Source organism: Melospiza georgiana, chromosome 6, assembly GCF_028018845.1.
Source record: "Melospiza georgiana isolate bMelGeo1 chromosome 6, bMelGeo1.pri, whole genome shotgun sequence".
Classification (NCBI taxonomy): Eukaryota; Metazoa; Chordata; class Aves; order Passeriformes; family Passerellidae; genus Melospiza; species Melospiza georgiana.
Window position 1 is genome coordinate 62374579 of NC_080435.1, and position 12578 is coordinate 62387156.

Here is a 12578-nt window from a genome sequence, read left to right on the forward strand (position 1 = left end):
GAACGAAGGCTTTGTGTGACTGATTTGTGGCCTTTCACAACTTCAGATAAACCATTCCCAGCAGCAGGAAAAGCCCCATGATTGAAGCTCTTGGTGGCACCGAGCTCTGGGTCTGTCAGTGGATAAATGACCCTCAAAGACCAACCCTGAAATCCCAAATCAAACCAAACATGTGAAAAAACCCAGAGGAGAAGCTCTTGCTGAGGTAATAAATAATTTCACTGTAAGGACCAATTTCTTAGGAACCAAAAGCAAACTTTAATAGTCTTGACAATAAAAGAATAGGACTGTACCACACATCCTATGCACTATCGTGGATAAATATGTACAGGAATACAGAGAAACTTCCTCCAGAACAGCTACAAAGTGACACTTTGTGCAGACAAACAGAAACGGTTCCTCACAGCACCCTTGACAGACCACAGCAAGTGCCCTTAGCAGTGTCTGATAAAGCAAGTTAACACTTCCATTATGTTCATGGCATTAAACAGTTAAACGAAGGAAACAAACGTGGTTACATGTTAGAACTTCTTCAAGTACCTGAAATAAACTGCCTTTTGGACAAGCTCCGGCCGTTTTAGTTGCGGTATCACGTCAATTATCGTTTCCTCGGTGGTGACTAATTAAGAAGGGGGAAGGAAATAAGGCTTCATAAACGAGCTGGGAGTCGCTGGCAATGACGGACCAAAGCTCGGGGCTGCGGCAGCGCCGTCTGTACACAGGGACAGGGACAGGGACACCCGTGCTGGCCCCGCTCCCGGCGGGCTGGGACGGACACGGGCGGGGCGGCGATCCCGGGGAGCCCCGGCCGGGCGGCACCGGGGGCGGCACCGGGAGCACCGGGACCCAGCCGGACCCACCGGGACCCAGCGGGAGCCAGCGGGGCCGGGGCCGCTCCTAGAGCCGCTTCCTGTCGGCGGGCGGGCCGGGCTCGCTGCGGGGCGCGGGGAAGGCGTGCTGGTACAGGTGTCTGTGCGTGGCGGCCGCGCTGTACAGCTTGTACAAGGCCTGCGGAGAGACGGCACCCGCTGAGCGGCTCCTGCCCACCGGGGAATCCCGGACACGGGGAATATCAAACACAGGGAATCCTGAACCCAGGGGATTCTGATCCCAGGGAACCCCAATCCCCAGGGACCCCCAATCCTGGGGAATCCCAGACTTGGGGAATTCTGAACCCAGGGAATCCTGAACCCAGGGAACCCCAAAATCCCGGGGAATCCCAAACCCAGGGAATATCAATCCCAGGGAATCCCAAACGTGGGGAACCCCTATCCCAGGGAATTCCAAACCCAGCAAATCCCAAACGTGGGGAACCCCTATCCCAGGGAATTCTGATCTGAGGGAATCCCAAACCCAGGAATTCCAATCCTAGAGAATCCCAAACCTACAGGATCCGGTCCCAGGGAATCCCAAACCCAGGGAATTCCAATCCTGGGGAATGCCAATCCCAGAGGATCCCAAACCCATGGAACCCCCATCCCAGGGAATCCCAAACCCAAGGAATCCTGATCCCAGGGAATTCCAATCCCAGGGAATCCTGATCCATCCCAACCCCCTGTGCGTTCTGTGCACCAGATTTTCCAATTTTCCAAGCCCCTCATGTCCCCCAAGCTCTATCAATCCTTCATTTAGACCATGAGTGGGGCCTTTGGGGGCTTTTTTCCCTGTTTTGGCTCCTGCAGCTTCAGCCTTTGCTCCGTAACTGCCTCAGCCCCAGGGGTGGCTCTGCTCCTTGTCCCCATCATCTTCCTGCAGATGATGGGGATTTTTTCTTTCTGATTTTACCATTTTCCTCCTGATTTTATCATTTTCTGTTTGTCCTGGGGCCAGGCCAGGCTCAGAACAGGCAGGAGCAGCTGTGGGGCTGCAATTCCCACATGGAACCGACAGGGCCAGGTGACATCTGACCCCATGAGGTGACAGTGGGCGACACCCTCGTGCTCCTCCCTGCCTCTTCCTCACCTTCATCCCACGGCAAATGGCACAGGAGGTGCCAGGACACAGCTCAGGACTTGGTGTCACCGACTGTCACAGCTCTGACATTGCCATTTCAAACGGAACTGGGGCGGAATAAACCAAGCCCAAGCCCTCAGCTCCTGCTGGGAGTGCTGGGAAGGGGCACCAGGACCCCACACACGGCCAGGGCGAGGAGCTCGTGTGCTCAGGGGGTGAATGGAGCAGGAGAGGCTGAAGGGGCAGTGAGGAGGAGGAGGGTGAGGGTGAGGAGCCTCCAGAGGTGTCCAAGGGGATGCTGATCCCATCCCAAATGGGATTTTGGGAACAGAAGGGGTGGTTTGGGATTGTTTGGGAACACAGTGGAGAGGCAGAAGAGACTTCACACAACTTCTCTGCTTGTCTTTCCTGAAAATTCACCTTCGAGCCCCATCCAGGCCCCCTTACAGAACTTTGTGCTGTTTTAGGGGTTTTGTGATGCCAAACCAGTGCCAATTTTACATGGCAGGGTTTGTTCAACACCTCATCCACAGCAAATCCTGTGCTCTGCCTCCTGCACCCCTGAGGAACCACCCTGGCTGCTGGGAGGGATGGGATGGGATCAATGGGATGGGATTGGGATGGGGATTGGGATGGGATGGGATCAATGGGATGGGATTGGGATGGGATTGGGATGGGATGGGGATGGGATCAATGGGATGGGATTGGGATGGGATCAATGGGATGGGATTGGGATGGGATGGGAATAGGATGGGGATTGGGATGGGATCAATGGGATGGGATCAATGGGATGGGATGGGATCAATGGGATGGGGATTGGGATGGGATTGGGAATTTGGATGGGGATTGGGATGGGATCAATGGGATGGGATTGGAATGGGATCAATGGGATGGGGATTGGGATGGGGATTGGGATGGGATGGGATCAATGGGATGGGATTGGGATGGGGATTGGGATGGGATCAATGGGATGGGATCAATGGGATGGGGATTGGGATGGGGATTGGGATGGGATCAATGGGATGGGGATTGGGATGGGATTGGGATGGGATCAATGGGATGGGATCAATGGGATGGGATTGGGATGGGGATTGGGATGGTTTTTAACAGCTTCAATTTCCTCTAAAGGAAGTGCCCCAGAGCTCAGGGGCTCAGGAGGTGGCACTGCCACTTTGGGGACACAGTGAAACATGGAAATGTCTGGGCCAGCTGGGGAGGCTCTGGGACCCAGAGCTGCAATAAGCAATGCCCATGTGCAGGAAATTTGGCTTTTTTTTTTGGTTTAACCAGATCCTGGTGAGGCTCTGCCCCAGGAACATTCCAGAAGCTCCCACGGGGACCCTGCAGGGCTGGGCAGGAGGAGCACAGGGAGCTGAGCTGGGCACACACAGAGTCCCAGAATGGACTGGCCTGGAAGAGACCCCTAAAAACCTAAATTTAGTTCCAATGCCCCTGGAATGAGCAGGGACACCTCCCTCTGTCCTGGGGTGCCCCAGTGCCCAGCCTGGCCTTGGGCACTGCCAGGGATCCAGGGGCAGCCACAGCTGCTCTGGCAATTCCAGCCCAGCCAGGAATTCCCAATTCCCAATCTCCCACCCATCCCTGCCCTCTGGCACTGGGAGCCATTCCCTGGCTCCTGTCCCTCCATCCCTTGTCCCCAGTCCCTCTGCAGCTCTCCTGGAGCCCCTTCAGGCCCTGCCAGGGGCTCTGAGCTCTCCCTCTCCAGGTGAGCACCCCCAGCTCTCAGCCTGGCTGCTGTGGCTCCTCTGTCCCTGTTCCAGCAGCTCCAGACCCTCCTGCTGCAGGCAGCTCTCAGGGTCTCACTGAGTGGGGCACAATGTCCCTGTCCCATCCAGGTTTTCCTGCTCCTGGAGGGCTGGGCAGGAGCATTTCCCCTCAGAGCAGGATTGCACTCCCTGGGGGTGCTGAACTCTGTGCCCTGCACTCGGCTCAATCCCCACCAGCAGCACCCCCAGCAGCTCCAGCAGCACTGAGAGCCTGCCCAGCCCCGGGGGCTCCCCAGCTCTCCCTGCCTGCACCTCAACAACCTGGGCTTGGGGCTGGGTCCGACCCTGGCACAACAGGAGAACCCCCAGACAGCTGATGGGACAGAGCTGAAAATCCAATGGTGCCCTGCCATCCCCAGGCAGACCCTGTCCCAGCTGGCCCCTGCAGGGCAGTGCCCACACCCACGCCCTCCCCAGCCCCAGGGCTGCTGCCCGAGCCCTCCTCTGGCTCCCATCCATCCATCCCCACAGCCCCAGGGAGCTCCTGGGGCCAGGGTGCCTCTCCCAGAGCCCAGGGCTGGCAGCGTGCAGGGGGCAGGAGCCACTTACCTCGTTGGTGCTTCCCTGGGAGAGGCAGGGCAAGGGGAGACAGAAAGAGAGAGAAACAGCTCTGTGGATCTCAGTGTGCATGGCAGCTCATCCCCGGGCTGCTCACCCCAAATCCCTGCTCTGCTCCCACTGCCAAGGCCACAGCAGCTCCCCTGTGCCACAAACCCTTCCTGGGAGCACTTTCCCTTTTCTTGGGAAGCCCCAGGGCCTGTGGGAGCCAGGACAGCTCCAGGCACTTCCCCCTGTTTGCTTTCCCCCAGCTGGATGTGGTGCAGTGGGGCAGCACCTTCTGCTGCCTGGCTCCTGTTCCTGCTGAATTCCCATTGCTCCTGCCCTGGCATGGAACATTCCAGCACCTTCTGCTGCCTGCCTCCTGTTCCTGCTGAATTCCCATTGCTCCTGCCCTGGCATGGAACATTCCAGCACCTTCTGCTGCCTGGCCCCTGTTCCTGCTGAATTCCCATTGCTCCTGCCCTGGCATGGAACATTCCAGCACCTTCTGCTGCCTGGCTCCTGTTCCTGCTGAGCTCCTGCCCTGGCATGGAACATTCCAGCACATCCCAAAGGCTCCTGGGCAGGGTCCCTGGGCAAAGGGACAGGATGAACCCAGCTGGGACAGCACCACTGGCCAGCTCTGGCATGGAGGAACATCACTCAGTGCTGCCTCTCCTTGCCCCAAAGCTGCACGGGGAGCAGGAATGTGCCTGCTTTCCATGGAAACCTCTCTGGTGGAGGAGAAGGGCCCTCCCTGCCAGAACTCAGGGCTGCCATGGCTCCTGGGGGATCCAGGAGCTGCTCCAGCTCTGCAGGGGAAGGGCAGGAGGGCCCTGCAGCCTGTGGGATGGGGAACAGGGCTCAGGGGGAGCCTCTGTGGGCTTTCCCTTCCCTGCAGTGGGAAATCAGGGTCTGCTGCCAAAACTGGCACAGCCAACATCTGGCCTCGACCTCTGGCAGAGCTGGGAGAGCCCAAACCCCTGGCCTGAAGCAGGACAGAGCCCAAACCCCTGCCCTGATGTAGGGACAGCCCAAACCCCAGCCCTGAAGCAGGCACAGCCCAAACCCCTGCCCTGAAGCAGGGACAGCCCAAAGCCCTGCCCTAATGTAGGCACAGCCCAAACCCCTGCCCTGAAGCAGGCACAGCCCAAACCCCAGCCCTGAAGCAAAGGAGAGCCCAAACCCCTGCCCTGAAGCAGGAACAGCCCAAAGCCCTGCCCTGAAGCAGGAACAGCCCAAAGCCCTGCCCTGAAGCAGGAACAGCCCAAACCCCAGCCCTGAAGCAGGGACAGCCCAAACCCCTGTCCTGAAGCAGGCACAGCCCAAACCCCTGCCCTGAAACAGAGAAGAGCCCAAACCCCTGCCCTGAAGCAGGAACAGCCCAAACCCCAGCCCTGAAGCAGCACAGAGCCCGGGCTGCTCCTCTCTGACAGCCACAGCCATGCACACACCAAGCACACACACCAGGATCCTCCCCCAGAGCTGCCCATCCCCACAGGGCCCCACCAAACCGCACCTGGAGGAAAGAAAGAGGCAGAACCAAAGAGCTTGCTGGGAGTTTTGTCAGCTCTACACAAGCTTGTTTTCCACACTGGACACAACTGGGGGCTCAGGGACAGCTCCAGCCTCGCTCAGCCCCCTGTGCTGCAGCCACTGGGCAGCCCTGTGAGCTCCCCCTTACAACAAACTGCACAAACTCATCTGCAACAACTCCTGTGCCCCTGCTCTCCCCACCTGGGAGCTCTAAGGAACAGATTAAAACTTCCATTAAAACTGGGAAGGTGCCCCTGCACTGATCTAACAACCCTAAAAACCAAAACCATCTCAAAGGGGGAGGAAAACCCCCAGGAAACTCAATGCTTAAAAACCCAACCAACCCGGCAGGGCGCAGGGAGGCCACTTTTGGTGTGATTTTTTTTGGAAATCAAAAGCTCTTTATCCTACCTGGTCCCACAAGGCTGCAGCCACTTGGTCTATTACAGCTCCCAGTTCTCTGTACTCCCCAGAGTATCTGATATAAGCCCAGGTACAGAGTGTGATAAGTGTCAAGCCCAGGATCATGTTGCACAGGCTGGCTATGATGTCCAAGCCCACGAAGCCGGTGACGCCGGCCAGCACGTAGGTGATGAAGATGACGACGAAGAGCGTGGCCGGGGTGCGGGCGGCGTGGAAGATGTTCTTGCTGTCGTTGTGCTTGATGTACTGGATGTAGAGCTCGTCGATCTCGGCCTCCAGCTGCTGCAGGTAGCGCCGGCTGAACTCCTCCCCTCCCATCTTCTTGACGCCGCGGAAGAGCCGCACCGCCTCCTCCCGCAGCTCCGAGTGCCGCGCCTGCAGGTCGCTGGGCGCCAGGAAGGGCTTGTCCCCCCCGCACACCTGCGGGAACACGGGCAGGGACCCAGGGACTCAGGGGGCGGCTCGGGGGAGTCACTGCTGAGATGGGGGAACCATCACTGAGATGGGGGAACCATCACTGACACGGGGAAACCATCACTGACACAGGGAAATCGTCACTGAGATGGGGAAACCATCACTGACACGGGGAAATCATCACTGACACTGGGAAACCATCACTGACACGGGGAAATCATCACTGACACGGGGAAATCATCATTGAGATAGGGAAATCATGACTGAGATGGGAAAATCATCACTGAGATGGGAAAATCATCCCTAACACTGGGAAATCATCATTGACACGGTACTGCTGATACAGGGAAACCATCACTGACACCAGGAAAACATCCCTGACATGGGGAAACCATCCCTGAAACGGGGAAATCATCCCTGACACGGGGAAAACATCCCTAACACTGGGAAATCATCACTGACATGGGGAAACCATCACTGAGATGGCACTGCTGACACAGGGAAATCATCACTGACACAGGGAAACCATCACTGAGATGGGGAAATCATCACTGACACCGGGAAATCATCACTGAGATAGGGAAATCATCCCTGACATGGCAGTGCCAGGATGGCACTGCTGGCAAGGGGAAATCACTGCTGGTATGGGGAAATCATCCCTGAGATGGCACTGCTGACACAGGGAAATCATCACTGACATGGGGAAACCATCACTGAAATGGCACTGCTGGGATGGCCATGCTGGCATGGGGAAATCATCCCTCACATGTTACTGCTGATACAGGGAAATCACTGCTGGATAGGGAAATCATCACTGAGATGGCACTGATAGCACAGGGAAATCATCACTGAGATGTCACTGTTAATACAGGGAAATCACCCCTGACACAGGAAAATCACTCCTGAAATGGTGCTGCTGACACAGGGAAATCATCACTGAGATGTCAATGCTTATACAGAGAAATCACTGCTGGCACAGGGAAATCATCACTGAGATGGCACTGCTGATACAGAGATATCACTGCTGGATGGGGAAATCATCACTGATGTCACTGTTGATACAGGGAAATCATCCCTGACACAGAGAAATCATCTCTGACATGGCACTGCCAGGATGGCACTGCTGGTACACAGAAATCACTGTTGGTATGGGGAAATTATCCGTGAGATGGCACTGCTGACACAGGGAAATCATCCCTGAGATGTCACTGATGGCACAGGGAAATCATCCCTGACACAGGGAAATCATCACTGATGGCACAGGGAAATCATCCCTGATACAGGGAAATCACTGCTGGCACAGGGAAATCATCCCTGAAATGGCACTGCTGATACAGGGAAATCACTGCTGGCACAGGGAAATCACTGCTGATAGAGGGAAATCATCACTGAGCTATCACTGCTGGCACAGGGGAATCACCCTGACACAGGGAAATCATCACTGAAATGTCACTGTTGATACAGGGAAATCATCACTGAGATGTCAATGCTTATACACAGAAATCACTGCTGATACAGGGAAATCATCACTGAGATGGCACTGCTGATACAGGGAAATCATCCCTGACATGGCACTGATAACACAGGGAAATCAAACCTGACACAGGGAAATCACTGCTGGCACAGGGAAATAATCCCAGAAATGGCACTGCTGATACAGGGAAATTACTGCTGGCATCACTGAGATGTCACTGTTGATACAGGGAAATCATCACTGAGGTGTCACTGCTTATACATGGAAATCACTCCTGAAACATCACTGCTGACACAGGGAAATCACTCCTGAAATGGCATTTCTGACACAGGGAAATCACTCCTGAAATGGCATTTCTGACACAGGGAAATCATCCCTTATACACAGAAATCACTCATGAAATGTCACTGCTAACACAGGGAAATCACTCTTGAAATGGTGAAATCATCCCTGAAATGTCACTCCTGACATGAGAAAAATCACTCCTGAAATGGCACTTGTGACACAGGAAAATCACTCCTGAAACAGGGAAATCACCCCTGGAATGTCGCTCCTTACACACAGAAATCCCTCCTGAAACATCACTGCTGACACAGTGAAATCACTCCTGAAATGGCACTCCTAATAAAATCAGGGAAATAAAATGGGAAAATCACTCCTGAACTGCCACTCATGACATGCTGAAACCACTCTCGACACACTGAAATCATCCCTGAAATGTCACTCCTTATACACAGAAATCATTCCTGAAACATCACTGTTGACACAGGAAAAATCTAAAATTAGGGTTAAGGACTAGGGGTTAGGGTTTGGGAAGGAATTGCTGGCTGTGAGGGTGGTGAGGCCCTGGCACAGAGTGCCCAGAGCAGCTGTGGCTGCCCCTGGATCCCTGGAAATGTCAAAGGCCAGGCTGGGCAGGGCTTGGAGCAGCCTGGGACAGTGGAAGGTGTCCCTGCCATGGCAGGGGTGGGTGGCACTGGTTGGAAGGGGCTTTAAGGTCCCTTCTAACCCAAACCCTTCTGGGATTCCATAAATCTAAGACAGGAGAGCCAGGACACAGGGGCAGGAAGGGGCAGACTCATCACCACCCACCTCTTCCATCCTCCTGCTGTAGGTGTCTTTGGCAGTGGCAACTGCTGCTAAATTGTTGGCTTCTGCTGTGGCCTGTAAGGGCAGAAGGGACACAACATTTAGGTGCAGAAGGGCAGGGTTAAGCTGTGCAAGTGACACAGCCAGGACATGTGTGTGGCCCCCAGAATCAGCCAAGGGGCTCTCCCAGCCTCCAACCAACCCCAAATAAGCTCATCCCATATTCACACATCCTGCATGAAGAGAGGATTCCTCCCCTCCAAGCCAGAGCTACAAAAACTCTGGCTTCAGCTGTGGGAAGCAGCAAGGAAAGAGATAAAAGGCTCAGCCACAAATAAACAGCTCCAGCTGCACTCCCAGCTGGCTCTGGCAGCCACCTCCGTGTGTCCCCTCCCTGTGTGGCCCCCAGGATGTCATTCACCTGCAGGGACACACTCAGCTGAGCTGGCTGGGGCTGTGTGCAGCCAGCAACTCCCCAGAGCCCATCCCAGCTGGGATTGCTCAGCCAGGTCAGGCTCCTGATGCCAAACTCTTCCCTTGGGTGGTTACACTGAGGCATTTGGAATGAAGTCCCAGCAGCCCCACTGTGCTGGACACCTCTGCCAATTCCTGGGGATTATTGGCAATTCCAGAATTATTGGAATTCCCACAGCTCCCACTCACACCTACCTGCAGCATGGACTTGGGGTGTGGCAGCTCCTCCCCTTGGTAGATCTTGATGTAGGCCTGGAAAAGAGCAGGGAAAAGGGAATCATGTGGAATCACAGGAGCTACAGCAGCCACCCCCACCCAGCTCCAGACAGCATTCAGAGGCAGGGAAGAGGAGGATGCTCCAGCACAAGATGGCTTTGGTCAGAAAATGCCACTCCTTGGGTCAGTCACTGGAGCTCTCCCTCCTCCTCTCACTCCCAGTGTCCCTCCCAAAGGATCTGCACCTACCTCTGTCCCTTCCCTGCAGGAGAAGGAGCCAAGGTAGCCCTGGGAGTGGGTGGTGAGAATTACTCACCAATGTCTCTCATGGAAATGTCCCAGTAGCCATGACAACAAAAATAAGCTTTTTCCAAAGGCAATTGGAATAGAGCCCTCAGCTTATCCCCCTCCGGCCCTCAATTCTCCAGGAAAGGGAAACAGCTCCTCCCACTCTCTGGGCTTGTTGTGTGGTCAAATAAATGACCATGAGGTGTTTGCCCTCTGCTGCAGTGAGTCAGGACTGTCACTGCTCCTGCCTGCTGCTGCTTCCCCCTTTAGCAGGAATAAATCCACTTTTTTCTGAAATAAATACCTTAAAATACTCCACAAGGCCTCGACAGGTGATGTGGTTGCCATTGATCTCCTTAACATCCAGGTTCTCAGGACTAAGGAGCCAAGGAATCAAAATCTTCAAGTTCTTGATGAACTCATCATCTATTTCTGGGGGAAAAAAAAGGAAAAAAAGAGGGATCACAGAGTCCCAGAACAGTTTGGGTTGGAAAGGACATTAAAGACCATCATGTTCCAGTCCCCTGCCATGGCAGGTTCTTCACCCAGAGGGTGGAAGGAACTGGGAATGGGCACAACCCCAAGGCTGCCCAGAGCTCCAGGGGGATTTGGACAAAGCTCTCAGGTGGAGTTTTTGGTGTTTCCATTAAATTCAACTGTATAGGACTGAAGGCAAAAAAAAAAAAAGAAAAAATCAATGCAACATCCAGGAATTTGGAAAGCAGGGAAAATCCCCCACATTTTTTCCATCAGAGCACAAAAAGCTGAGTAGAGCTCTGAGGCAACAAGAAAATTGTGTCAAGCAGCTGCTGACAGCTCCTGTCTGCACACAGCAATGGTTCCACACTCCCAGCACCTGAGATGAAGGGGGAGCTCCAGGGCTCAGCTCAGTTTCCCCACAGCACATCTCCCTCCTGCTCTGCACAGAGCAAGTCTGAGCCAGACAAAACCAGGGGAAAACTCCCATCTTTGCCTGCTAATTTATTTTTAGTAGTTAATGGTCCACTTTATTGCTAAGATTGCAGCAGCCTGGAACCAGCCACGCTGGTGAGGAGCTCACAACAAACACCTAAAAATATCCCCAGCATGTGGCTCCTTTTGGGGTGGAGAATCTCACCACAGCTCTCTTCTCCTTCTCTCTTGTTTTCAACCTGCTGAACCAAGCCTGCCCTGTAGGGAAACCACTGATCAGATAAGTCAAGGCAGATTAAATATTCCCTGGAAAGCTTTTCAAAGGGAAATAACTGTTCTGAGAGCTTGTGGAACCAGCCTTCCACCCAGCACAGGCAGCAGCCTTGCAGCAAGCAGGCTCTGCCTGTGCAGGTGAGGCACAGGAATTTCCTGCAGCTTTAACACCACATCCACAAACATCCAGAGTCATCCCTGCCCTTCCCAGTTTTCCTGTCACTGGAAACCTTTTCTCTCTCCACATTGGTCTGCTGCACTGGGGAGAAGCACAAGGGAGTGTGAACAGCACTGGGAGGGGGATCCAACTGCTCTCCCAGGAGGTTTTTCATGGAAAACACTTTTGGGGGTTTCAGGAACAAGCAGGACAGCCTGCCAGGGTTTCCAAGGAATCAGGGTAGAAAGCAGAGCTCTGCCTTTGTACCTTTGAGTTTTCCATCGAAATTGGGGTTGGTGGCGACTTTGAGGCCGGGGTGGGGTAAGAGGAAGCAGGAGATTTTGGTGAAGCAGGAGTGGATGTGCTTCCTGACATTCTGCAGCTCCTCGTGCTGGTTGCCTGACACCTGTGGAGACAGGGAAGCACAGAACATCCTCAGCTGGATGTGCCCTCAAGGAGCAGAGCCCAGCCCTGCCCAGACCCCCAGCAATCCCACCCTGGGCATCCCTGGCAGCTCCTGGAGCTCTGGCAGCCTCGGGAATGTCACCATGCCCTGGGGCACCCTCTGGATGAAGAACCCTTCCCTGATATCCAGTTACACTCCCCTGGCACAGCTCCAGCTCTTCCCTCAGGTCCTGCCAGTGGTCACCAGAGCAAGAGCTCTGTGCTGTCCATCTACTTCCCACACTTTGAGTTTCCTTCTGATAGGAACATTGGGATAAAGCTGGCAGGAGCACAGGGTACTCCACACTGTGGGGGAAAGGAGAGGATTCCACAGGCATGAGGACAAAGAGAAGGAACTGGAGTATCTCTGCCCACCTGCCCTGGAGCATGTTATCATCACCTGGGAACTGCACATGGCCATGGATGACTGGAACACAAAAATATTTGGGATTGCCCACCAGGGCCTTGCTTGTCTCACATATAATTAGGTCTCTCCACTACCAGATCAGCCATGCATTTCCTGACTGATCCCAAGCAGCCCTTGCCCATCATTTTGATTGTCCAACTCCCTAATTACTAAAGCATCATTCCCAGTCTC

The 12578-nt window shown here is 54.5% G+C and overlaps 1 protein-coding gene across 1 annotated transcript in view; it reads right to left on the bottom strand.

The window, feature by feature from the left end:
- Nucleotides 1–234: 234 nt before the first annotated feature.
- Nucleotides 235–12578, bottom strand: part of ATL1 (atlastin GTPase 1) — a 32534-nt gene continuing 20190 nt past the window's right edge. The window contains exons 8-14 of the mRNA XM_058026448.1: nt 11804–11942; nt 10499–10626; nt 9886–9942; nt 9220–9291; nt 6228–6659; nt 4290–4304; nt 235–1008 (exon numbers count right to left, since the gene is read on the bottom strand). Coding sequence (XP_057882431.1) covers nt 898–1008; nt 4290–4304; nt 6228–6659; nt 9220–9291; nt 9886–9942; nt 10499–10626; nt 11804–11942 — 954 coding nt within the window. The 3' untranslated portion in view covers nt 235–897. The remainder of the gene's footprint in view (nt 1009–4289; nt 4305–6227; nt 6660–9219; nt 9292–9885; nt 9943–10498; nt 10627–11803; nt 11943–12578) is intronic.